This window comes from Bos indicus x Bos taurus, chromosome 18 (assembly GCF_003369695.1).
Source record: "Bos indicus x Bos taurus breed Angus x Brahman F1 hybrid chromosome 18, Bos_hybrid_MaternalHap_v2.0, whole genome shotgun sequence".
Lineage (NCBI taxonomy): Eukaryota > Metazoa > Chordata > Mammalia > Artiodactyla > Bovidae > Bos > Bos indicus x Bos taurus.
In genome coordinates, this window is record NC_040093.1 from 43,674,626 (window position 1) to 43,701,463 (window position 26,838).

General features: G+C 41.0%; 1 protein-coding gene across 3 annotated transcripts in view; it reads right to left on the minus strand.

Moving 5' to 3' along the window:
* The window catches only part of FTO (FTO, alpha-ketoglutarate dependent dioxygenase), a 424,120-nt gene that overhangs the window by 314,144 nt on the left and 83,138 nt on the right, over nt 1-26,838 (minus strand). For all 3 annotated transcript variants that reach the window (XM_027513571.1, XM_027513570.1, XM_027513572.1), the window contains one exon: nt 537-614. In XM_027513571.1, coding sequence (XP_027369372.1) covers nt 537-614 — 78 coding nt within the window. The remainder of the gene's footprint in view (nt 1-536; nt 615-26,838) is intronic.

A 26,838-nucleotide genomic window follows, 5' to 3' on the forward strand; every position in this document is an offset into this window, starting at 1 on the left:
TTTGCGATTTTGCCAGTTGTATGTGAAAGAGTGCTGACTAATTCAGGGGAGAGACACAGAATCCTATAACTGCAATACACTGTGAGGGGTACAATCACAAGGACCCCTTGTGATTTATATGGTACAAGGAGCACCAGGCGAATGCAATCAATTCCATTTGGAGGTAAGGTAAGTTAAAGAAACGTTCACAAAGGAGGTGATGTTTCAGTGAAGTCCTCAAGAATTAGTCATCTGGCAACAGGATAAGGGGCAAAAGAAGATTCCGTGCAGGAGAAACAGAAGCAGAGGGAAGGAAGTAGGGAAAAACATGGAACGTTTGGGGAAGAAAAGACAGTCCACTATTCTAAAGCACTAAGTTCACAGCAGAAACATTGCGCAGGAACGTATATGTTCTGGGGGTGAATCAATGGGTGACCAAATCAGACCTTAACCTCTCATTTAATCTCTCTAGACCACAGTTGCTTCATAGGCAAAATAAGGTAGATCAAGGGGGAAAAAAAAATCAATGGAAATTGACAAATGTTAAAAGACCTTACCTGCTGATAGAATTCATCATCTTTGGGGGTCAGGTAGGGAAGCCACGTGTCTTCAAGCTCTTCAAGAAGCCTCAGTTTCTGTTTAAAAATAATGATTATAGGTGACTAAATTATAAACAGACTCAAAATATAAGACAATGTCTTCTTTTTTTTAACTTTTTATTTTGCATTGGGGGTACAGCCAATTAACAAACAATGTGAAAGTTTCAGGTGAACAGCAAAGGGGCTCAGTCACACACATACATGTATCCATTCTCCCTCCAAACCCCCTCCCGTCCAGGCTGACAATGCCTTATTTTTCTAATAAAAGAATACCCTCCAAAAGTTAGCCAACTTAAATGTATAAACTTTAGAGGAAAAAGCTAGCCAAAAGTCAGTTATAAAATGTATCAACTTAATTACATATGCATTTAAATTACATCATATAAAATATTAACTTAGAAATAATTATTTTATTCACTCTCACATTTCAGGAAGCAATTTGCTTCACTCTTTAATACCAAGATCTTCTTCTTCATTGCTAGAGTCATCTTTTGAGTCATCTCATACAGTTTTCCAGAACAAACCTTCCTATCTGTAAAAACCGCTTAAGACAGCAGTTTGTAAATCCTTACTTTCACTGAAAATACCCAACTAAGCCACAAGGATCCAGGGTCAAAGTATATGAATTATTTGTTCATCTTGTAAACATTTATTTGAGATCGTATCCACTTCCATATTACTTTTTAAAAGTAATCTTTTATCTCTAGAATAATTACTAAACCTATGTTGAGCATCTTTGCCTCTTTTCTTTTCCAATTTGATAAATCTTTTCAAGCACCTACAACCAGCACTCATGAGGCTATCTCAAGACACGGTGTCTTCCCCAAACAGTACCAGGCAGTTCAAACAAAGTAACTAAGAGAGGACCCCATATTATAACACACTTTATAAGGAATCAAATACATCTGAGATGACACCTTTCTTATGAGGGATTTTTTTCAAAGAATATCTGACCTTATATTCAAGCATGTATGATATATTTGTATATATGCATATGTAGCACATAAATAGTATATATGTTTATTATATATGTATGTATGTGTGTATATATATATGTATATGTGTATATATATATGTTGGAGAAGACTCTTGAGAGTCCCTTGGACTGCAAGGAGATCCAACCAGTCCATCCTAAAGGAAATCAGTCCTGAATATTCATTGCAAGAACTGATGCTGAAGGTGAAGCTCCATTACTTTGGCCACCTGATGTGAGGAACTGACTCATTTGAAAAGACCCTGATGCTGAGAAAGATTGAAGGCAGGAGAAGAAGGGGATGACAGATGATTAGATGGTTGGATGGCGTCACCGACTCAATGGACATGAGTTTGAGTAAGCTCCGGGAGTTGGTGATGGACAGGGAAGCCTGGCGTGCTGCAGTCCATGGGGTCGCAAAGAGTCAGACATGACTGAGCAACTGAATGGAACTAAACTGATGTTTATTGATGCTTTCGAACTGTGGTGCTGGAGAAGACTCCTGAGAGTCAGTCCCTTGGAGAACAAGGAGATCAAACCAGTCAATCTCAAGGGAAATTAACCTTGAATATTCGTTTGAAGGACTGATGCTGAAATTGAAACTCCAGTATTTTGATCATCTGATGCAAACAGCTGACTCATCGGAAAAGCCTCTGATGCTGGGAAAGGTTGAGGGCAGAAGGAGAAGAGGGCATCAGAGGATGCGATGTCTGAAGGGCATCACCGATGCAATGAACATGAACTTGGGCAAACTTCAGGAGATGGTGAGGAACAGAGAAGCCTTGCGTGCCGCACTCCATGGGGTCACAAAGAGTTAGACATGACTGGGCGACTGAACAACAACAACAATGTGTATACAGACACACAGACACACAGAAATCATCTGGGTGCTACAGAAATCTTCTGAAGGACAAAAAAACAGAAAAGGCAGAAACAATTGATTTTCAAATAAAACTGCAATGCAATGCATATTCAGGCTGTTATCAGCCACTGAGGAACAATTTTAAGAATTAAAAAATGGTATACCTTACTCTGGGTTAATGCAGCGCTAAGCCCTAAAGCAGGACTTGGAAAACACAGACTAGACTTTAGCCTCAACCCACCCCAACGGGCACTGTCTTTACGCAGTGGACAACCTGCTAACCCAGACAGAGGGGCCCTGAGAATCACCTTCCCCACGTCTGCACAGCCTTCTCACTAACCCATCAGAGAGTGCTTGTGTGCCAAGTCGCTTCAGTTGTGTCCAACTCTTTGCAACCCCATGGACTATACCCACCAGGCTCCTCTGTCCATGGGATTCTCCAGACAAGAATAATGGAGTGGGTTGCCATGACCTTCTTCAGGGGATCTTCCTGGCCTAGGGATCGAATCCGCATCTCCTGTGGCTCCTGCATTGCAGGCAGATTCTTTACTGCTGAGCCACCAGGGAAGCCCCAACCCATCACAGAGTAGTCCAGAGCAAACACCCTATTGGGCAGAACTCAAGTTATTTCCAGATCTTTTGTATAATTATCCAAAGTGAATAAAGAGAGAGAGGGGAAAAAAAAAAAAGAGGGAAGAGAAAAATAGCAACCACTTGACCTAAGAGAGACAAAACAGTAAATTTACTCTTATGCAAAATTCTAGCCCGTCTATCTAATTAAACTTTCTGCTTTGTCTAATGCTACTCTAAAAGTAGTTTTTCATTTGTGATAATAAGACTGGCTTACCAGTTAAAATGGGGCTTCCCTGATGGCTCAGTGGTAAAGACCGCCTGCTAACACAGGAGACCAGGGTTCGACCCCTGGCCTGGGACAATCCCCTGGCGAAGGAAATGGCAACTCACTCCAGTATTCTTGTCTGGGAAATCCCACAGACAGGGGAGCCTGGCAGGCTACACTCCATGGGGTCGTCCAAAGAGTCAAGAAACGCCTTAGAAACTAAATGACAACAACAACCAGTTAAACTATGAAGAGTTTTCCTTTATGAAAGACCTATCATACTAACACAAAAACATTGGTTTAGATAAATCACTGGCTAAGTGGTGTATCTGTTTTCTGCATCAGCCGTTATTTGAGACACAGAAAGAGCTAATGATGTTTCCACGCCTATACTCGTACATTTATGAACTCCAGCACAAACTGACTCAAAATCTACACCTCAATTTTCACTTCAAGCTCAGGAAAGCCTGCATTTTCCTATGACTCTTTTACCAGTCCTTTCTACAGACAGAACATTTAAATGCCAAAAAAAAAAAAAAATTTTTTAATGTTTAAAATATGTTTAAAAGCCTTGATGATCGAAATGCACATGATATCTCAGACCTTGAGATGGCTCCACCTTACAAATACCACCTTAAAATCTCCTCAGGAGAACCAAAAAAGCTAATCTGTATACAAGAAGGAACACAACCATACAGATTCATATTAGGAATTACATATTCCACCTTGACCAGATTAAACAGCAAGAGACCTGGCCCAAAGAAGAAAAAGCACCCCTGGAGGATGAAATTCTGTTTATAATTACTGTTTATACTTGTTTCTACTTCAGCTGAATTATTATAAAAACAATCAGCTCAGTTGAGGTCCAGTGTGTCAGACAGACATAAAACATTATAACCTGGAAGGCTCTATTGAGAGGATAAAATTCTTTTTTATATAACGATAGAAGGAAATGGCAACCCACTCCACTGTTCTTGCCTGGAGAATCCCAGGGACGGGGGAGCCTGGTGGGCTGCCGTCTATGGGGTCGCACAGAGTCGGACACGACTGATGTGACTTAGCAGCAACAGAAGTCTATACCTGTTCATCTCAAATTCTGCTCCTCCCCCTCCCTTTTCCTTCTGGCAACTGTAAGTTTCTTTCCTATGACTGTGAGTCTATTCTGTTTGTAAATCACTTGGATCATTTTTTTAAGATTCCATACCTAAGTCACATCATGTGACATCTGTCTTTCACTACCTGACTTACTTCACGCAGTATGACAATTTCTAGGTCCTTCCATGTTGCTGCAAATGGCATTATTTCATCATCTAATCGCTCAGTGATATTCCATTGTATATATGTGCCATGTCTTCTTTATGCATTCCTCTGTGGATGGACACTCAGGTTGCTTCCATGTCTTGGCTACTATAAGTAGTGCTGCTCTGAACACTGGGGTGCACGTGTCCAAAAGGATAAAATTCTACAAGAATATCCCTATCATAGAGCAAGCAGAATATAAGTGGTCTCCCTCCCCTGGCAATTTTAACACTGTGAGCATTGTTATATCTCTATGACAGGAGAGAACAGGCCACATTCGACTTAAGGCCACATGGATGAAATCTGCTCTATACATCAACATTCACAACCTGTAATTCTACTGATTAACTAATGAAATCAATTATAAATGATTGATTTATAACTTAAAGCAATAACTTAAGTTGATAAATCACTATCAACTTAAAAAGAAGTTTGGGGCATATTTGCCTTGGTGAACTCAATCCGGAATGATTATTAAACTGCTTATGAACATCACACATTTCTTAAAAATTAACATTGCTTTAAGAAGAGGCAAAGTCATGCAGGCAGAACAATGGAGAAACAAGCCTTCTCATACTCAGGAATGCAAAATAGCACAATCTCAATGCATGGCACAGACAATTCCTATCAGAATTCAAATCTATTCCCTTTGACCCCCAAATCCTACTTCTAAAGATTTTTTTTTATGGGTACCATGTTCAGAAGAATGTACATACACCAGATCACAACTGGCAGAACAGAAGCTTGCTGCTGTTGCTGCTGCTGCTAAGTCGCTTCAGTCGTGTCCGACTCTGTGCGACCCCAGAGACAGCAGCCCATCAGGCTTCCCCGTCCCTGGGATTCTCCAGGCAAGAACACTGGAGTGGGTTGCCATTTCCTTCTCCAATGCATGAAAGTGAAAAGTGAAAGCGAAGTCGTTCAGTCATGTCTGACTCTTAGCGACCCCATGGACTGCAGCCTACCAGGCTCCTCCGTCCATGGGATTTTCCAGGCAAGAGTACTGGAGTGGGTTGCCATTGCCCTCTCCGAACAGAAGCTTAGAAACATACTAAAAACCACTTAACTGTATGCTTTGAAAGGTTGAATTTTATGGTGTGTGAATTAACTAAAAAAAAAAAAAAAAGATTAGAAACAATGCCAGTGTATGTCCATAGAAGACGGTTAAATAAATGGTGGTACATCCACACGATGAATACAACACAACAGTCAACAAGAATGAGGAGGCTCCCTTCAGTGACATAAACAGCTTTCCAGGATACCTCGGGACGTGAAAGGCAAGGGACAAACCATCTGCTTGTATTTGCATAAAGAAACATAAAGGATTTGTGAGAAACTATTTAAGTGGTTCTTTCTCGGGGACGAGGGCTTCCCGGGTGGCTCAGTGGTAAAGACTTCACCTGCAATGCAGGAGATATGCAGGAGACGTGAGTTTGATCCCTGGGTTGGGAAGATCCCCTGGAGGAGGAAATGGCAACCCATTCCAGTATTCTTCCCTGGAGAATGCAATGGACAGAGGAGCTTGGTGGGCTACAGTCCATGGGGCCACAGAGTCACACGTGACTGAGTGACTGAGCAAGCACGCACACGTGCTGTCAGGGACAGGGGTGGGAAACGACAACTAGAAGGGACCACAGATAGAGCAAGACAAGACGGAAGATTTCTTTCTGTATTGTTTTGATTTCTGAACTCTGTAAACATATTGCCTATTCAACATATGTCCAATTATCAACTCAAGTATTTGTTGCCGTTCAGCCACTAAGTGGTGTCCAGCTCTTTGCGACCTCATGGACTGCAGCTCGCCAGGCTTCCCTGTCCTCCACTATCTCCACTACCTCTTGGAGTTTGCTCAAGTATATTACCAATTAATTCTTCACGTGGAACTCAATATAAAGATGAAGACAATGTGATTTGGGGCTTTATTTTAGAAAGTGCAGATATTTGTGATGCATGATAAAGTATTTCAGAGAGAGACTCGAGGACTAGCACAGTAGAGTGAAGAGGGGAAAGAAAAACAGCTCTGACAATTTCTTTGTGTCAACTGTCAAGCAGTTGGTAAACAGACACAATATTCAAATGCACTCTGGAGTGGAGGCAGAAGCGGCTCCTGTTTGACTGTCAGATCTGGCTAACGGCTGCTCCTCAGCCTGAGATACAGATAAATACACACAGCTGGGCCCTCCAGCACACCGCTCTGCTCACAGGCGTCTCTGCTGTCACCCTAGTGTTAAATACATCAAGCAGCTCACGAATGTCACATAGAAAGCCAGAGGGAGAGCAAAGCTGGCTCTCCCACCTGCAGGAGGAGCATCTCAAGACCCTTCCATGAGGGCTACACCCATCTACCTCCACAGCTCCTGCAAGGAAAGGATAGCTAGACACAGGCCTTAGGTAAATCATGGGTGCGACTGTGCTCAGTCACGTCCGACTGTTTGTGACCCTATGGATTGTAACCCACCATGCTGCTCTGTCCACAGGATTTCCCAGGCAAGAATACTGGAGTGTGTTGACAGTTCTTACTCAAGGGGATCTTCCCAACCTGGGGATCAAACTCTCATCTCCTGTGTCACTTGCACTGGCAGACAGATTCTTTACACTGCCACCACCTGGCAAGCCCATGCTGCTGCTGCTAAGTCGCTTCAGTCGTGTCCAACTCTGTGCGACCCCACAGACAGCAGCCCACCAGGCTCCCCCGTCCCTGGGATTCTCCAGGCAAGAACACTGGAGTGGGTTGCCATTTCCTTCTCCAATGCATGAAAGGGAAAAGTGAAAGTGAAGTTGCTCAGTCATGTCCGACTCTTAGAGACCCTGTGGACTGCAGCCTACCAGGTTCCTCCGTCCATGGGATTTTCCAGGCAAGAGTACTTGAGTGGGGTGCCATCGCCTTCTCCAGGGAAGCCCATATCACAACTCAAAACCATAAAGGCTGGATGTCAAAAACTTTATCCCTAGTAAGATTCTGACTCACTGTGAAAAACTAACTTGTACCTGAGTTTCCATATCTTATCAAATAGGCATATAGTTTGCAAATCTTACAGTAATTACATAGAAAGATTAACTAGATCATGACTTGTAATGGGAAGGTGTATCTCACCTACAAATGAAGTGTATTTTCCCACTGCTGTCGCTTTGGCTTCATCAGATTATGTAAACAGCTGTTCTTCATACATTTTTCATTTTCCACATAATTTTTACACTAGGAATCATATTTTGTCAGGTTCAGTAAAAAATAAACTTTATCTGAGTCTTCAAGATACAATCACAAATAAAAGTTTATGAAAGTTCACTATAAAAATAATCACCTAATCTTCTGAGGGTCTCAAATAATAAGTGGGAAAAGTGACTGAGTGCTTCGGCAGGGCCTTAGTGAGAAAGGAAAGCCTCCCCGAGGAAGACTCTTCAAAACTAATACCAGAAAGACAAATGAGAAGTAGCTAAGCCAAAAGAAGTATAAATAAATATTTCATGTATCCATATGACATGTTTGTTTTAAAAAGAAAAAGTATCTCACCAAAGAGCGTTCAAGGGACTTCCTGGAGGTCCAGTGGTTAAGACTCCAGACTCCCAATGCAGGGGACACAGGTTCAATCCATGGTCAGGGAACTAGTTCCCTCATGTACCATGGTGTGGCCAACAGTAGAATTTGCATCCTGATTCTATCATTTCCTACATGTAGTACCACACCTGAATCAAGCTCTCCAAACCTCACTTTACTTATCTATAAAAAACCCTGCTTCACAAGGTATTGTGAAGATTAAATAAAATTGATCATATATTAGTACATTTTAGAAATTATAAACTATGCAGCTATTAGGCAAATAGTATTCAAATGGAGGAAGGGTCCACAACAAAACTGGAGCACCAAAGAAGCCTGTTAGTTCTAACACCAGTACTACAGGCCTACATGTATGATTTGGGATTAGTTTCTTATCTCCCTGTGACATATATATGAAGCAGTACATATAGAGATCTAAGAATGTCACCAAGCACATAAAAAACCCTCAATACACTTTGGCAACCACTTGCTGCTATCATTTACCCATTTCCAAAAAGGACAACTTCATTTATTACTTGAGAATTATCTACAAGCAATTCTGTGTATAACCCATCAAATGTCATAGATCAATGCCACATAAGAAACTCAGATACTTATTTTCCTGGACAAACTACAGAAGAACTGTCTAACACTCCATGAAACTGTATATATATAAAATGCCTCAATTAACTACAGTGGTGATAAAAATAAAAATTGCTGTGAAATTTTAGAACAGATGATAAAACAAAGCCTCATCCAGAGACATAAAGTGACTGGCAAGAAATTACACTACTGGTCACAACTCATAATCTCATTTCCTAAGTATAAAGGTCATTTCCACTACACTATACCACACAACCCTAAGATTAGAGAAATCCGATCTTTCAAGAGATGTTCGATTTTTCACTATTAAAATTTTTAAAAAACCATATATAAATGCAAACACTTTACACAATTTTAATTAAAATCAATACTACTTTTAAAATTTAAAACCAATGCTACTTTAAAAATTTTAAACTATAATCACTACTTTTGGACTCTCAAGTCCTCACTGCTTTGGTAGTTCTACGATGCTTTCAAAAATTTTGTTTTTTAATCATTTCTTGTTCAGTTTCTAATAATGGGAGCCTATGCTGTAGTAGACTAAAAATCGAGCCACAGTTTAAAAAAAAACAAAAACATAAACCACAAAGCAGGACAAATTCTCAGGAAGATTCTGCCTCAAGAGTGGTACAAAGTTAGCCCTGGACTACCACTCTGCTCCTTTATAAACAACTTAAAAGTAAGACTGAAAGGATCACACTAGTCAAAAACTATTATGCATGGAAAGGAAGACAACACTATAAGGCAAGGTAATATGACTGATAAAGAAGATAAAAGTCAATTGATGGGAACTGTCGCCAAAATGGAACAGATGACAGAATTATTGTAGTAGACAAGTACAGTAAAAATAGCAATATAACTGCAGATCATAAGTTCAAGAAGTTGGGAAAAGATGGAATATGGTTAACAGAGAAAAAGAAATCAAGCTTCCATTTGTCCTTCAAAAATGAAGAAAAAGACTTTTCCAGACAAACACTGAGGGAATTCATCTTCACTAGATCTGCCGTGTAAGAAATGCTGAAAGGAATTCTGTAAACTGTACTGAAAGAACACTAAGGAACACAGAAATATACAACGCACTGATAACATATACAGTAAAATCCAAAATTCCAATACTGTAACATGGTGATGTGCTAATCACTTATCTCTAGTATAAAGGTGGGTTAACCACTTATCTCTCTTTAGTTCTTCTTCACTTTCTGCCGTAGGGTAGTGTGTGTCATCTGTATATCTGAGGTTATTGATATTTCTCCTGGAAATCTTGATTCCACTTTGTGCTTCATCCAGCCTGGCATTTTGCATGATGTACTCTGCATAGAAGTTAAATACGCAGGGTGACAATATACAGCCTTGACCTATTACTTTCCCAGTTAGGAAATCAGTCTGTTGCTCCATGTCCAGTTCTAACTGTTGCTTCCTGACCTGCACACAGATTTCTCAGGAGGCAGGTAAGGAGGTCCAGTATTCCCATCTTTTAGAAATGTCCACAGTTTGTTGTGATCCACAGAGTCAAAGGCTTTGGGGTAATCAATAAAGCAGAAGTAGATGTTTTTCTGGTATTCTTTTGCTTTTTCGATGTTCCAACGGATGTTGGCAATTTGATCTCTGGTTCCTCTACCTTTTCTAAATCCACCTTGAACATCTATAAGTTTGCGGATCATGTACTATTGAAGCCTGACTTGGAGAATTTTGAGCATTACTTTCCTAGCGTGTGAGATGAGCGCAATTGTGCGGTAGTTTAAGCATTCTTTGGCATTGCTTTTCTTTGGGATTGGATTGAAAACTGACCTTTTCCAGTCCTGTGGCCACTGCTGAGTTTTCCAAATTTGCTGGCATATTGAGTGCAGCACTTTCACAGCATCATCTTTCAGGATTTGGAATAGTTCAACTGGAATTCCATCACCTCCACTAGCTTTGTTCGTAGTGATGCTTTCTAAGGCCCACTTGACTTCACATTCCAGGATGTCTGGCTCTAGGTGAGTGATCACACCATCGTGATTATCTGGGTAGTGAACATCTTTTTTGTACAGTTCTTCTGTGTATTCTTGCCACCTCTTCTTAATATCTTCTGCTTCTGTTAGGTCCATATCATTTCTGTCCTTTATCGAGCCCATCTTTGCATGAAATGTTCCCTTGGTATCTCTAATTTTCTTGAAGAGATCTCTAGTCTTTCCCATTCTGTTGTTTTCCTCTATTTCTTTGCATTGATTGCTGAGGAAAGCTTTCTTATCTCTCCTTGCTATTCTTTGGAACTCTGCATTCAGATGCTTATATCTTTCCTTTTCTCCTTTGCTTTTCGATTCTCTTCTTTTCACAGCTATTTGTAAGGCCTCCTCAGACAGCCATTTTGCTTTTTTGCATTTCTTTTTCTTGGGGATTGTCTTGATCCCTGTCTCCTGTACAATGACACGAACCTCCATCCATAGTTCGTCAGGCACTCTATCAGATCTAGTCCCTTAAATCTATTTCTCACTTCCATTGTATAATCATAAGGGATTTGATTTAGGTCATACCTGAATGGTCTAGTGGTTTTCCCTACTTTCTTCAATTTAAGTCTAAATTTGGCATAAAGGAGTTCATGATCTAAGCCACAGTCAGCTCCCGGTCTGTTTTTGCTGACTATATAGAGCTTCTCCATCTTTGGCTGCAAAGAAAATAATCAATCTGATTTCGGTGTTGACCATCTGGTGATGTCCATGTGTACAGTCTTCTCTTGTGTTGTTGGAAGAGGGTGTTTGCTATGACCAGTGTGTTCTCTTGGCAAAACTCTATTAGCCTTTGCCCTGCTTCATTCCATACTCCAAGACCAAATGACTTTCATTCTCTTTTTCTGGTCTCTTTTTAGACTTGGTTGGAATCTCTCCATCTTTTCTCCCAAGTCTTCTGACTGCTTTCTCTTTTTTGCAGTCTTTTGTCTCTGTATAATATATTCTAAGCGAACTCCTCAGTACTCTCTTCCAATTCATCAGTTCTCTTTCCAGCTGTGTCTGGGCTAAAGTTAATCCCATCTATTGAGTTATGACATCTATGACTATACTTTTCATTTTCGAAATCTGTACCTGGCTCTTTTTTATGTAAAGTTGCTTCTGTTCCATTTTTGGATATTTGGGGGGCATTTTTAGATCTCATTTTTATCAGTATGATGTCTTTCCTAATTCTTTTGAATTTCTTGAACATGATTATTTCAGTCTTTCATTGACTTTTCTATAAAATTAATCTCATCTGAAATGGATTTTTATTCACATTGTTTATTCTATTTGTGCTTTCCTAAGTATTTCAGTATTTTGTTCTGAAGACTGATTTTGAGTGGGTGGCTTTTTGTCTTTCCTTTTTACTCCCTCCTCTCGCTTCCCACGTGTGTTCACCTTTCCCTCCATAATGGTTCAACAGTTCCCTCCACGATAATCCTATACCACCAGTCCAGGACTAAGCCTCATACAGTGGTGATTCAGAGCACAACAGTCTCTCCCCCATCACTCCAAAATCAATCAGTCTGATTCAATTTCTACTCTTAAAGGTTTAGGGATCTTCTCCTGCCCCTCAAAACCCATAGCTCCATGGAGCTATGTTCCTGACATGGCAATCTTTTTTCAGTCTTCTTTTGTGAAAGGTATAACTTCACCTCCACCCTTGGCTTCACACAGTAAGCCTAGTTCTGGTCCCATCTCAAGTGGTAGACCTTGGTCCCTGTGATCCATAGGACCTAAACTCACTTTTTGTTTCCATACCAGAAGCCCTTGCAGCGCCACAGTTTCAATCCAGCTTATCCCTTTATGTTTTGCTCTCTTTCTGGCCAACAACAACATCTCTGTAAGCCCAGCTATGACTCTTTTATTACTTTCTTTTCTTTTAATGTGTTACCTGTCATTGACATGTGTTTGGAGCAGAAGGCAAACACAAACTGTGAGCTTAACTGTAGCATATAACAAGAAGGCACAGATGATTTCTTAATGATAAAAATCCTAAGTAGGAGATTCACTAGGTCAAAAGGCACGCTCTTTTAAAGCCTCTTGATTCAGATTGTGAAACTGCCCTCCAGGAAAATGGTATCTATTTCAACCCATCAATAGACAGTAACCATTTCTTCATATACTCAAATACCAGTTATTATCAAACTTTTACATCTTAAGCTAGTTGACAAATGAAAAAACAAGTTCATACTAATTTATACTTCTTTGTTATTCAGGTGGAGTAACTTCTCATGTTAATTGCCATTTGCAGTAGCTCTTCTGTGAATTGCTTGTTCATGTCTTTTCTCTCTATTTTTTTCCTTTGCTGTTCTATATCTAAGAATCTATACTTTGTGTCCACATAAAGACAATGAATCTGGGTCTTATGCAAGTTGATTAGTTAGAATTCATTTCTCCTTCATTCTTTTATGATATGCACCTTTCTAACAAATTACTTAGTTACTAATGGAGTTCACCTCTCTTGCATCAAGCTATCAAGCTACATTTTCCAGCACTTTTAAAATATCCTCCCTAAGATAGCACCTTTCCCTACATGTCATACTTTGTCAAGCACTCCACAAAGTTAGCATTCCTTCACCTCATAAATTATCTTTCGAGGAAATTTTTTTTTAAATAAGCAAAATGACATGTACAAAATATATACTTTAGCTCTTCATATAATAATTTGAATAGCAAAACCTGTTTACCTCACCAACTTGATCTTAAGTTCCCACCCATGATCATTAATGTTAAGAATGTAGTCCAAGTTTTAAAAGAGAAGAAAGTTTCCTGAAGAGAAAAATTTCTATGATAAAAAGCAGCTAAACAGGCTCTAAAAAGAAATAAAAGTCAAGTTACCTCGCTGGTGGTCCAGTGGCTAAGACTCCGTGCTTCCAATGCAGGGGCCTGGGTTCGATCCCTAGTCAGGGAACTAGACCCTATATGTCGCAACTAAGAAATCCACATGCTACAATCAAGATCAAAGATCCCACGTGTCACAACTAAGACCCCGTGAAGTCAAGTAAGTAAAAATAAAGAAAAGAAAGAGAAAAAAGTAAAGAACGAGAAAAAATAAGCTGAGGAATGTACTGAAAGTTTGGGGGAAGTGCAGTTTACACATGTGAAGGATATAATATTAATATCAAAGTAATAATTGTCTTTAGTAAAAGGTTGGGTTCTTCATTCAGGGATAATAACTCAGAAGTCTAATGTCTTCTGACTTCCTTTGGAGTAGCTGCCTTATAATTTCCTTGAGCCACTTCCAAGTATTCTACTGAAAACAGAGATAATCACTTACCCAAGATTTTTCTCCACAATCAAAATATTGCCCTTAATTTTACAAGAGCAAGGGCAATACCCTTCCAAACCATGAGAGAGATAACAGATTAATTAAAACTCTTTCATGGCCACTGTACCTACATTCTAGCTCCAAAGACCTAATAATGGACCGCTTACATTTTCAAGCGGAAAAAAGACTCCTCTGGGCCACACTTGTTTGTATGAAAAAACCAAATTCTCTCAATCATGGTTCAATCTTCAGGGAACTTTCTACCTGGAAATTTGATACCTGAGTCGTCTACTCCAAGGTCAGAGCACGGAGCTCTGCGAGATATCACCATGTGTCTTGCCCAGCTTAGCAGTAGTCTGATCAAACTAAGCACTTTCCCGCAAGCAGTCCAATTGTAAATAATCACACTTGAGACCAGTACGATGTCTGACTTCTTTGTCATTTTGCAAAGCTTTAACCATTATACCATGATCAAACAACCTGCCACGGGAAAGCAGAATGTACATGGTGTTGCAGTAAAAACATGAGGAAGTGACCTCAGTGACTGTCCATTTAATTATTCTTAGCTCTCCACTGTCCCTCTCTGCAGTTCCACAGCAAGTGCTGCATAATCAAACATTAAACACTTCCCCTTGTGTAGCCACAACTGAATTATGCAAGACATGATATATTACTTCAACAACAACAACAGAAATCCCTCAGCTGCTGACACAGCTACAGCAACTAATAGTTTCTGCCTAGCAGCGATGAAAAGTTTAAAGGAAATAAAAATGCCTAAAAGAATAAGTTATTTAATAACTACTTTAGAGGTCTATAATACAAAGTAGATGTTTCTTTTTGTTTTCATTTATCCATTCCCAGGATTCCAGGAAGTCAATACACACTCTTTATTATCAAAATTTCTTGATAGAGGTATTGAGCAAAACCCTATAACTTCACCAGCATACATTTAATTTTATTTCAATATGTGCATTTTATGTTTACAAGTTTCCTTTTCCAATTATATCACACATGAAAAATTACCACTGCTGGCTTGTCTTGATAAAAAGTAAATAATAATTCTAATGAAGTTATTCTTCTTCTGCAAATATGCTAAGGCTTGCAGCCTAACCTAACCGTCACATGTGTTAATGTCAATGTGCTGTAAAACATAAAACTCCAACCCGAGATACAATAAGCAGAGGAATGGGATTCCCTGGCAGCTCAGCGGCAAAGAATCCGCCTGCCAATGCAGGAGACATGGGTTCGATCCCTGGGTCAGGAAGATTCCCTGGAGAAGGAAATGGAAACCCACTCCCATGTTCTTGTCTGGAAAATCCCACAGACAGAGGAGCCTCAGTTGGACATGATTCGGTAACTAAACAACAAACAAAGCAGAGAACTAGTCTTTCTACTTACTTATTCAGATTTTAACTTCAGACACACAGATATTTAAGTATCCTCTAAACACAAGGTAAAATGAAAGAAGGTACAGCCCAAAATAATTGTTAAAAATACAGGATGTAGGCCTTATTGGGTGAAATCTCACCACCCACCCCATCCATTAACAGCTGTGTGATCCTGAGTAAGTTACTTAACCTCTCTATCCCTCAGCTGCTCCATCTATAAAACAGACATAGTAACAACCATACCTACCTCAAAGGTTGTTATGAAAATTAAATTAAATGGGTTATTATTTGTAAAGAAACAAACATGCATGCAATTCCTTTTACAAAACACTACGTAAGTGTTTGATACATTTTATTTAATTATACATGTTAATAAAAGTTTAAAAATAGACCAACAATTTTGCCTGTCCTCAAGGTCCCATTCCTTCCCATTTGCCTCGGCATCATGAGCCAGTCATTACAGTTCTATTTTACATCATCAAGCAACCTCTTTCTCTTCCCATGTCTCTTCTCTTCATCATTTGCACTTATATTATCTCAGGCTTGGACCACCTTCCCTCGTGGCTCAGACGGTAAAGCGTCTGCCTACAATGTGGGAGACCCAGGTTCGATCCCTGGGTTGGGAAGATCTTCTGGAAAAGGAAATGCCAACCCACTCCAGTACTCTTGCCTGGAAAATCCCATGGATGGAGGATCGTGGCAGGCTACCGTCCATGAGGTCGCAAAGAGTCAGACACGACTGAGCGACTTCACTATGCACTATCTCAGGCTTAAAAAAAAAAAAATCCTGCCATCTTAAGAACCTGTTAATTAACTAGCTAATTAATTAATTAAACCCTTTCTTGGCTTTTCCTACTTCCCACTCCAGCTACCATCTCAATGCATTCTTTCCTTCAACATCTTTCAAGATGTTCTACCAAACGTCGTGAAAAACCATTTAAGATAAGCGACATGAGCTCTCACTGTCTCATTTTGCCCTCACCCTACTTTTGACCTGGCTTCTATCACTGTCATTCTACTAAAAGGATTCTTCCCAAGATCAGTGACCAACTTCATTTGCTGAAACGCAGCATCATCCTCTCGGTCGTTTGGGAAGCACTTGGGAAGGTCGTTTGGGCCTAGTGAGGTACCTGCATCCCTTTCTCAAAATCTTCTCTTCCATTTGTTTCTATAACATCCGTCCCTTTTATTCCTATGCCCTCTGCTCCCTCCTTCTCAGTCCCTGCTTCAGGTCTTTGTTCTCTGCCCTGAAGAGCAGACATCCCCTACCCTTCTTCTTCTTCTCCCTTGATAAAACATTCTTCCTTTAAGCAATCTCATCTAACACTCCAATCTTTATCTCTAACCCAAAGTGAAAGTGTTAGTTGCTCAGTCACGTCTGACTCTCTGCGACCCCGTGGATTACTGTAACCCGCCAGGCTCCTCTGTCTATGGGATTCCCCGGGCAAGAACACTGGAGTGGTTGCCATACCCTTCTCCAAGGGATCTTCCCAACCTAGGGATCAAACCTGGGTCTCCAGCATTGTGGGCAGATTCTTTACCATTGGAGCCACCAGGGAAGCCCTCTCCACCCCAAATCTACACCGAAACTTCTCCAGAATATTACAACAGGGAAGTCCCCACTAGCTCTCTGTTTTCGTTTCCTAACTTCCTGGAGTCTGTGTCTCCTGGTTCTCATATTAGCATCAGTATCAGCCAGACTGAAAATGTTGGAGTTCTGTTTCCCTGCTTCTTCTCACGTCACTCATGGTTTAACAGGCACTTGTACCTACGCTAACTCTTAATCGTTACAAAAATCTTATGAGGATGAAGCAGAAACCGTTTCCCCCATTTTAAAGAAGTGAAAATGGAGACTTAGATAAAATACCTGGTTCAAGATCTCAAAGCTGGTAAAAGTCAAAGAAGGAGTTTGAATTCATATGCTTTATCTACTAAACCCAAGCTGCATGATACACTACATGGGGGATATTTAAACTTACGGACACACATTCTAACCATTGCCTTTACTGAGAGCCAGAGGGCAAGGAGGAGAAGGCAATGGCACTCCACTCCAATACTCTTGCCTGGAAAATCTCATGGACGGAGGAGCCTGGTGAGCTGCAGTCCATGGTGTCGCGAAGAGTCGGACATGACTGAGCGACTTCGCTTTCACTTTTCACTCTCATGCATTGGAGAAGGAAATGGCAACCCACTCCAGTGTTCTTGCCTGGAGAATCCCAGGGACGGGAAGCCTGGTGGGCTGCCATCTATGGGGCTGCACAGAGTCAAACACGACTGAAGTGACTTAGCAGCAGCAGCAGGGCGCAAGGAGACAATAGGGATCATGACAGATCTATCAAGGACAGATGTTCCTGCCATCATGGATCCCAACCCATGGTAGAAGTATCTGACTATTAAACAAGGAAACTATAATCAAAAGCAGGAAGTCCTATGATACAGAAAGCAAAGACTGTAGCACCTAGCTAATAAGACAGGATACAGAGCTCCAGGGGAAGGCTTTCCAGAAGTAACATCTGAGCAGAGAACCGAAACACTAGTCGGTGTTAGCCAAGCAGAGGGAAACGTGGTCAAAAGTGTCCCAGAGATAAAGACTATTACCAAAAAAAGAAATAAATAAATAACAAGTACTGGCATGAGTGCAGAGCAACTGAAACTCTTGTATACTGTTGGTGGGAATGTAAAATAGTGAAGGTTGTGGTAAAAAACAGTCTGGCCACTTCTTAAAAAATTAAAAATTCAATAACTGTATTATCCAGCAACTGCATATCTGGGTATATACCCAGAAGAATTGAAACCTGGGTTTCAAAGGCATATTTATACACTCATCTTCATAGCAGTAATATTCACAACAGCCAAAACATGGAAGAAACCCAAGTGTCCATCAACAGATGCTGCTGCTTAATTGCTTGGTCATGTCCGACTCTTTGTGACCCCATGGACTGTAGTCCATCAGGCTCCTCTGTCCATGGAATTCTTCAGGCAAGAATACTGGAGTGGGTTGCCATGCCCTCCTGCAGGGCATCTTCCCAACCCAGGGATCGAACTCAGGTCTCCTGCACTGCAGGCAGATTCTCTGAGCCACCAGGAAACCCCAAGAATACTGGAGTGGGTAACCTATCCCTTCTCCAGGGGATCTTCCCAACCCAGGAATCGAACTGGGGTCTCCTACATTGCAGGCGAATTTCCCAGCTTTACCAGCTGAGCTACCAGGGAAGCCCAACAACAGATGAATGGATAAACAAAATGTAGTATATTGATACAACAGAATATTATCCATCCTTAAAAAAGGTAGGAAATTTTGATACTTACTATAACATGAATGAATAGCATGTGTGAAGGTCAGAAAGAAAGAAAAAAAGAACATAGAGAATCTGAAGAAATCAAAAAGTTCAGGAAGGCTGGAAGAAAAAGAAAAACACATATTTGCAGTTGACATGATTTCGAAACTAGATATGATCTTAAGCATCTGAGGCCACATACTATCCTCCAAATAGAGCAATCATGTATGAGTTTTTGGCATCATGGACTCAGACCAGAAAAAAAAAATTGTTAGCAACTGCCTAATCAGAAATGAGGATATTCTTGAGCTTCAAAGTTAGGAAACTTTCATAAAATTCCAAGACTGCTGTAAAGTTTTTCTAGGCTGAGCGTACAGAGGTATCCTACTCACATGAAGTCTAAACCACAAAGAGTCTCAGGCCTTCATCACAGCTCTCTGAAAAGATAAGTAGTACTTGTTGCTTTTGGAGAAAAACATAGCTCAGGAGGGAAAGAAAAAATGCTTCTGCCTGTGTTCTCTGAACACTTTGTCAATCTTGAGCTTATGTTACAGATCATTACAGCTCTGCCTGCAAGTAGGACTGTACACAGGGTTATGCCAATGGTCCAATTTTCAGAGTTATCTCTCTCATCCATAAAAATTTAATTCAGGGAAAAAGCTGGCACACAAAGTCCTGGCTCAGAGAACACCTTTATTTACATGTTATGTAAATTAGCATATACATGTTCATTTATTTGTATGTATGTGAATAAGCACACACACACAAAACACAGGTAATAGTGAATAATTTTACAAGTGCACAGCTCTAACAGATTTTAAGATGCTTTCATCACAATGATCTATTATAGCTTTTAAAATGTACTGCAGTCTTAGACTAAAATATTTCCAAAATGAAATGTGGCATGTAATTAATTTATTCAAGCACCTGGTTCTTATTACTTTTATTGACTAGGAAAATACAATGTGTTTGCACACTCACTGAGCAAGTACAGTGGATATACAAGTAAGAGACACATGCCCAAGCTCTCCCTACTCCTCAGGAGGGACCTACCCCAATGAGACAAAAAAGGCTTCCAATACCAAGTATTCTTCAGGATGACAGAGGAATGGAGACAGGTTGAGCATGTATAAGGTCAGTTTTACACTAAAAGCCACCTGATGGGAAGAGCCGACTCATTAGAAAAGACCCTGATGCTGGGAAACATTGAAGGCAGAGGACGAGATGGTTGGATGGCATCACCAACTCAACGGACATGAGTTTGAGGAAGCTCCGGGAGATGGTGAAGGACAGGGAAGCCTGGCGTGCTGCAGTCCATGGGGTTGCAAAGAGTTGGACATGACTGAGCAAATCAACAACAACAACAAGAGATGAAAAGGAGGTCAAGAGTAAAGAAAGAGCCAAGATGAAAGAGAAAGAATTTACAAACTTTAGTTAAGGTTTAAACGTAAAGAAGACCCATTAGACTATAATTCCCTCAACTAAGGAAACTCTATAGCTGATTCCCAGTTCAATGCACATACAGTATAAATGTTGGCAGAACATTACTTGATGGGAAGGAAACATGGCCCACTTGGCTTCTTCTTGATCTTCACACCAGTCCTGCTATTCTTAACAAAAGCATGGCATTTCCAAGTACCCATGTTTCCCAGGTGACGCTAATGGTAAAGAACCCGCCTGCCAATGCAGGAGACTAAGAGCTGCAGGTTTGATCCCTGGGCTGTCAAGATCCCCTGGAGGAGGGCATGGCAACCCACTCCAGTATTCTTGCCTGGAGAATCCCATGGACAGAGGAGTCTGGCGGGCTACAGTCCATGGGGTTGCAAAGAGTTGGACATGATTAAAGCAACTTCCATGCATGCTAAAGGAAGCGAGGAGACTCGAGTGGGACAGGAAGCAAAGTGACCAGTTCTAGAATTACCCAATCACGTGGCATCAGCATAACACATCTCTGGATTTGCTCTGTCATAAACTAGCAACAAGGAATATTTCAGTGTCCCTGACTGGTCTGAACCTTTATCACGCAAATATGGAGTCTAGACTCAATTGTCTTCTCTCTGATATTATATTTTTTGGCTTGACTGAACTACAATTGACTCACCTAGTCTGCTAGGGACACACTTAGTAGTCCAAGATGAAAGATGTTTATATGATTAGTTAATACACCAGACTACAAATGAACTGAAAGACAAGGAGAAGGAAAAATTCAAAAGCCTGGGAAAAATGTTCACCTGCCATCATAAAATTAATCTCATCCATTCTTGTCAATATCATTCCCTTTTCTGTTCAACATTAGGTCTCAAATTTAACCTGCTGAAATGAACAATCTGCTAATGAGTCAACCTGAAATAGACAATCAGGTTTATGTGAAATCTAGCATAAAGGAAAGTTAATTTTGTTTATAAAATTCCACTTGCTCAATTTTCCTCGGGCCACGTGTACACGCATAGTTAATGTTTAATGTCGGATGAACCTTTAGTTTCCTCATCTATAAAATGTGTGAAAGTAGATGACCTCCATCTGGACTTATATCCAGGGTGACTTTAAGACCACCAGAATCAAAATTAGCTAGCAAACACTGGTTGCACTTTCCAGCGAGAGGAACTCCTCGTCTTGCTCTGCTCCTTCCAGCATTAGGGCCGTGTTCACTTTTCCCCTTTGATCCGTATGTGACGGTGGGAATTTCAAGCTCTTTCACAAAGCCGTGCAGGTTGGAAAGCCAAGGTTGCTGCCCTGGAAACTGAAGGTGTGTGTGCTTTTCATGAGGATGATGTTTCTAAAGGACCAGTGCACAAGTTACACTCCACCTCTCTGCCGTCTTATGTTCCAACAACGTTAGGCCAGGAAGAACCGGCTTCGAGTTAATGGTTTCAGAGTACGAGCGATTAGCATTTCAGTTCGCTTTTATGTTTGCCCTCTCCGTTTCTGACTGTTACCTATTAAAACTTCACAGTAACAGAGACTACCCAAGTGGATCACTGAATTCACAGCAGTCAAAAAGAATCCAGAAGAATAAATCAGACATTCCAAATGCATAACCGATGTCTGTGTTTATAAGAGGGCACATTATCTCATAAACTAGATTTGAGATAATCTCTTCTGAATCCTATTTCCTTCAAGAGCCAGAGCTGAATTTTCTGATTTTATTTTCATTATGCTCTGATCTGCCAAAAGATACACAGTGTAAGTTGTCGTTTCACCTTGAATCCAGGCTGTCAAAAATGCCTGGACCCACAGACCCATAGCTGTGTACCACCCTGAGCAACACACTCGGTTCACCTTCTCCTCTATAGGACTCTCCACACTTCAAAAACAGTCGTTTTCTCACTTATGGCCAATAAACCCATAATCCGACAAATACTTTTTATAGAATGTTCATGAAAAGAGAATGCGTGTATGTGTGTGTGTCAACTTTCTCATGCAACTCTCCAAGACCACTGAACAATTTTCTCTATTGCAAAATACATTCCAAATCCACCCACTTCTCTCCATTTCCACTGCTATGCCCTTCGGGCAAGCCACCATCACCTCTCACTGACCACATTCCAACAGTCGCCTCCTGGTCCTCCTCTGGTTCCCTGCCTATCAGAGTAACCTCTTTAAAAAAGCAGATCAGATCAGATCATTCCCTTGATTAAAATCTTCTACCTTCCTAATGAGCTCCAAGGCTTCCCCAGTGACTCAGCAAAAAGAATCCTGCCTGCAATGCAGGAGATGCAGGTTCAGTGCCTGGGTCAGAAGATCCCGTGGAGGTAAAAATGGCAACCCACTCCAGTATTCTTTTCTGGAAAATCCCAAAGGGTCACAAGAGTTGGACATGACTGAGTGCCTACACACACACACACATACACACACACAATGGGCCCCCAGCTCCCAGTGCCCACAGAATAAAATCCAAACTCCTTATCTCAATTCAGCCCCCACCTACGTTTTCAACCTACTACAAGCCTCCCCTCATCACTGTTCACCTGTCATCAGGTCTTCCTTCTGTTCCTAAACACTCTTCCTCCCCGACTTTGCAAGCCTATCTCTTTCTCATCAGTCTCTTTCCAAACCGGCCCGTTCCTGGCCAGCCTATCAAGAACAGCCTCCTCACTCCAGGCACGATCACAAATTCTGTTTATTTGTGCTTATTTTTTGTCTGTCTCTCCCACCAGACTGTAAGCTCCATGAAAGAAGAGATCAAGTCTATCTTCCCTTCTTCTTTCACATAGGGCACATCTTTCTCGACTTATGATGAAAGAACATCCTGATAAAGCCATCGTAAGTTGAAAACATGTCAAAAATGCATTTAATATACCTAACCTACCAAATATCATAGCTCAGCCCATCTTAAATGTGCTCAGAAAACACAGTAGCCTACAGTTGGGCAAAATCATCTAACAGAAAGTGTGTTTCATAATAAAGTGCTGAATATCACATAATTTATTGAATAAAAAAACCTAAATTGAACCATTGTTAAGTCGGGGACCATCTATAATTATTTTGTATCTATTTTATGCAAAGCTAGATTATTAGAATATAGTAACACAACAAGGCAAAAATCCCTTTCTTTATCCTTTGCCAGCCTGCCCTGTTCACCACTGTATCCCCGTGCAAGGTGGTTATTCAACAAATATTTACTGAATGAATGAAACATTATACAGTGATGTGATCCTCAAGTCTTGGTGCTGTGCTTTAATACGCCTTTTAAAAACATTTTCATTAAACCAATCAAGTTACTAATAAATGAAACCTATTGAGACTAGTCATATATACATCAGTAAAATACAGTCGATGATAATGTCAAAAATCTTAGCTCTAACACAGGTATTAATTTTAAGAGCTGAGTGCTGTCCAAAGGCAACATGTACTGATCTTAGACAAAAAGACTTTGCTTAGCAATCCTAACCTCTTTTACAGTTCTCATCAATCACAGCCTTTCTTCACATCACTCCACAACCCCCACCCTGACAGAGACACGTGAACTGAGTTAACCGGCGGACTGAAACACTTTTGATATGTGTGAACATATCTATAGTTTCTGAACTCTAACTTCAAATGGAGTCTAATTTTTTTTTTCTTTAATTTGCTTTTGGTCTTTAACATAAGGAACCTCGTTTATCTATTCCATGGCTGGTAATGAAACCCACTTGGCAATTACCTGTGTCACCTCCAATTTAACACTTCCAGCAAGTATAATAAGTAAAGCCCAGATGTGAAATCATTTAAGCCTCCTCTCCTTTTTGCTGGTAGGATGCCCTGAGTCCCACCCAGAGGAGCCTATCACTGCCAACACCTTGACAGCTCACCCATTTCCAGGTCTGCCAAGATAGGCCTGGCTATCTTTCTGCCAAGTTAAGGAAGAGAAATCCTGAAAAACAACACAACCAGCTCCTGTGTTCCACAGAAAAAGGATTCACTCTTGAAAGTCACAATGTGACCAAGGCATACTCAATTTATATGCCAGCATCTAATCAAAGAGATAACCCCCACCCATGAAAAGACACAAAAGAGTCAAATGGGGCTCTGACCATTCAGGGGTTATCTGTTTGATGTCTGCATTCAGTTGTCTACATGATCTCAAGAAGTTTTTAGAGTTAAGTGTACAGACAGAAAATCGGAGAAGGCAATGGCACCCCACTCCAGTACTTTTGCCTGGAAAATCCCATGGACGGAGGAGCCTGGTAGGCTGCAGTCCATGGGGTTGCTACATTCAGACACAATTCAGAGTCTTTACTTTCACTTTTCACTTTCATGCATTGGAGAAGGAAATGGCAACCCACTCCAGTGTTCTTGCCTGGAGAATCCCAGGGACAGGGAAGCCTGGTGGGCTGCCGTCTATGGGGTCGCACAGAGTCGGACACGACTGAAGCGACTTAGCAGCAGCAGCAGCAGTACAGACAGAAAATACATGATTTAACTGTTCTAGAGCCCCCTGGAACAGAATCATGTACTGAAAAGAACATACAATATTTGAGGAACAGGGAGTTCAACCCAGTGCTTTGTGACAACCTAGATGGGTGGGATGGGGTAAGGGGTGGAAGGGAGGGGATATATGTATACTTATAGCTGATTCATATTTTTGTACAGCAGAAACCAACACAACACTGTAAAAAAAATTATCCTCCAATTAAAAATTTTTTAAAAAGAGGGAGAAAAAAAAAATCTTTGAGGAAGAGGAAATGTGATTACTATAGAATAACAGGTCCAGGTTCTAAGGCAAGGACTCATGTTCAATGCTTACCTGTAAAGCACAGGTATCTAGCTAGACTGTCTGCTCATTGCAACTGTCTAGAGAGGTACTGCTTTTCTGCACAGCCTCCCAGGTCCCAGCCCAGCACTACTGATGCCAAATCTCCAGGGACAGCATCTGGCTGCCCATGTGTGTGGGCTACTTCCCAGGTGGCACTGGTGGTAAAGAACCCACCTGCCAATGAAGGAGACGTAAGAGACACGGGTTTGATCCCTGAGTCAGGAAGAATCCCCGGAGGGCATGGCAAACCACTCCAGTATTTTTGCCTGGAGAATCCCTGTGGCCAGAGGACCCTGGTGGAATATGGTCCAGAGTTGCAAATAGACACGACTGAAGCGCCTTAGCACGCACACGCATGCCCATGTGTGTGCTGTTTCTGAGATAAAGTGATCGGCCATACTTAGAAATCACTCATCAACAGAACCTACAATCTGAACTGAAATGCCATCAGAAGCCAGGCAGTTTAATGAGCAAAGCAGGTGAATAAAAGACACAGGAAATAACAGAGCACGCATTCAAACTGTATTAGGAAAAGGGAAGAAAAAAAAACTGCCAGCCAAATTTGGTCTGCCGTTCTTGACTTTGTTATTTCTGTATTTAGATTTTCTTGAAGCTAGGTACCATATCTCATTCACTTCTGTGCCTGATATAGTGTCTGATACCCATAGGTTCAGTCAATGTTGGCTAAATTACTGATGAAAATGAGGTGAAATCCCAACTCTTCTGATATGATTCAAAGGACTATCAGAGAAACTCCTCATTTGTTCATTCGACCAAAATTTTGGACTTCCTTGGCAGTCCACATGTTCCCTGATTCCACTGCCGAGGACACAGGTTCAATCCCTGGTCAGTGAACTAAGATCCCACAAGCTGTGCGAGACGGTAAAAAAAAAAAATCTTTTTATTACATATCTAATATGTATATAAGGCTCTAAAGATATTGAATTAAATAGACAAGATTCCTGTCCATGTGGGGCTGACATCTGGGGTAGCAGGAGGGGAATAAACATTCATAAATAAGCCAATTTCACACAGTGCTGTTTATTCAGCATTAACATGGCTGCATTTAGTCTCAAAGGTTGTTTAAACCACAGAGAAGTCAATGGTAAGTACTGATTTCAGAGAAGGTGAAGAATACCCACTTGATGAGGGGTAAAGGAGGAATTTAGACATTTTTTTTTAAACTTAATTTTTATGTTTGGCTGTGCTGGGCTTCATTGCTGTGCGTGGGCTTTCTCTAGTTGCGGACAGCAGGGGCCGCTCTCTGGTTGGGGTGCAAGGGCTTCTCATCACGGGGGCTTCTCTTGTTGTAGAGCACGGGCTCCAGGCACATGGGGTTCAGCAGTTGCAGCACATGGGCTCTTGAGCATGGGCTTAGTCGTGTGGCATGGGCCCCGGTGCTCCATGGCATGAAGGATCTTCCCAGACCAGGGATCAAACCTGTGTCCCCAGCACTGGCAGGTGGATTCCTATTCACTGTACCCCCAGGGAAGTCCTAGAGGGGGAATTTAAATTTAGATGGAGAGTTACATGCCCTGACATCTGCCACCACACCAGTTGAGTGACCTTGGACAAATCATTCAACCCATTAGGAAAAATTAGAGGAAATTGTCTCTAAGACTTCCTGGCCCTAGGATTTTATTAATACATTCCACCAGTTAAGATGTACGAGCAAAATGTCACATACTGTGATGGTCAAGCCCAATCTAGTGTCCAAATACTTTCAGGTACCATCCCACAAGGGCTGGCTCGTGACATTTACGTGTTATTATAAACCAGAGATATTTTCCAAGCGTTTCCTGAGCCTACTTCTACGGTTTACCTCAGGCAAAACCACAGCCTCGGATATTTATTGCCACAGTGTAGTAACTACTGGCATGCCTGGACAAAGTTCCGAAGCTGGCACTGTCACCCGCCCGAGGGCAGAGGAAACCAAATATCAAGTGCAAGGTGATTAAGGAATCCAGAAATTAGTTGAATTCCCTCATTCAACAAACATTAATAAGAAGCTACA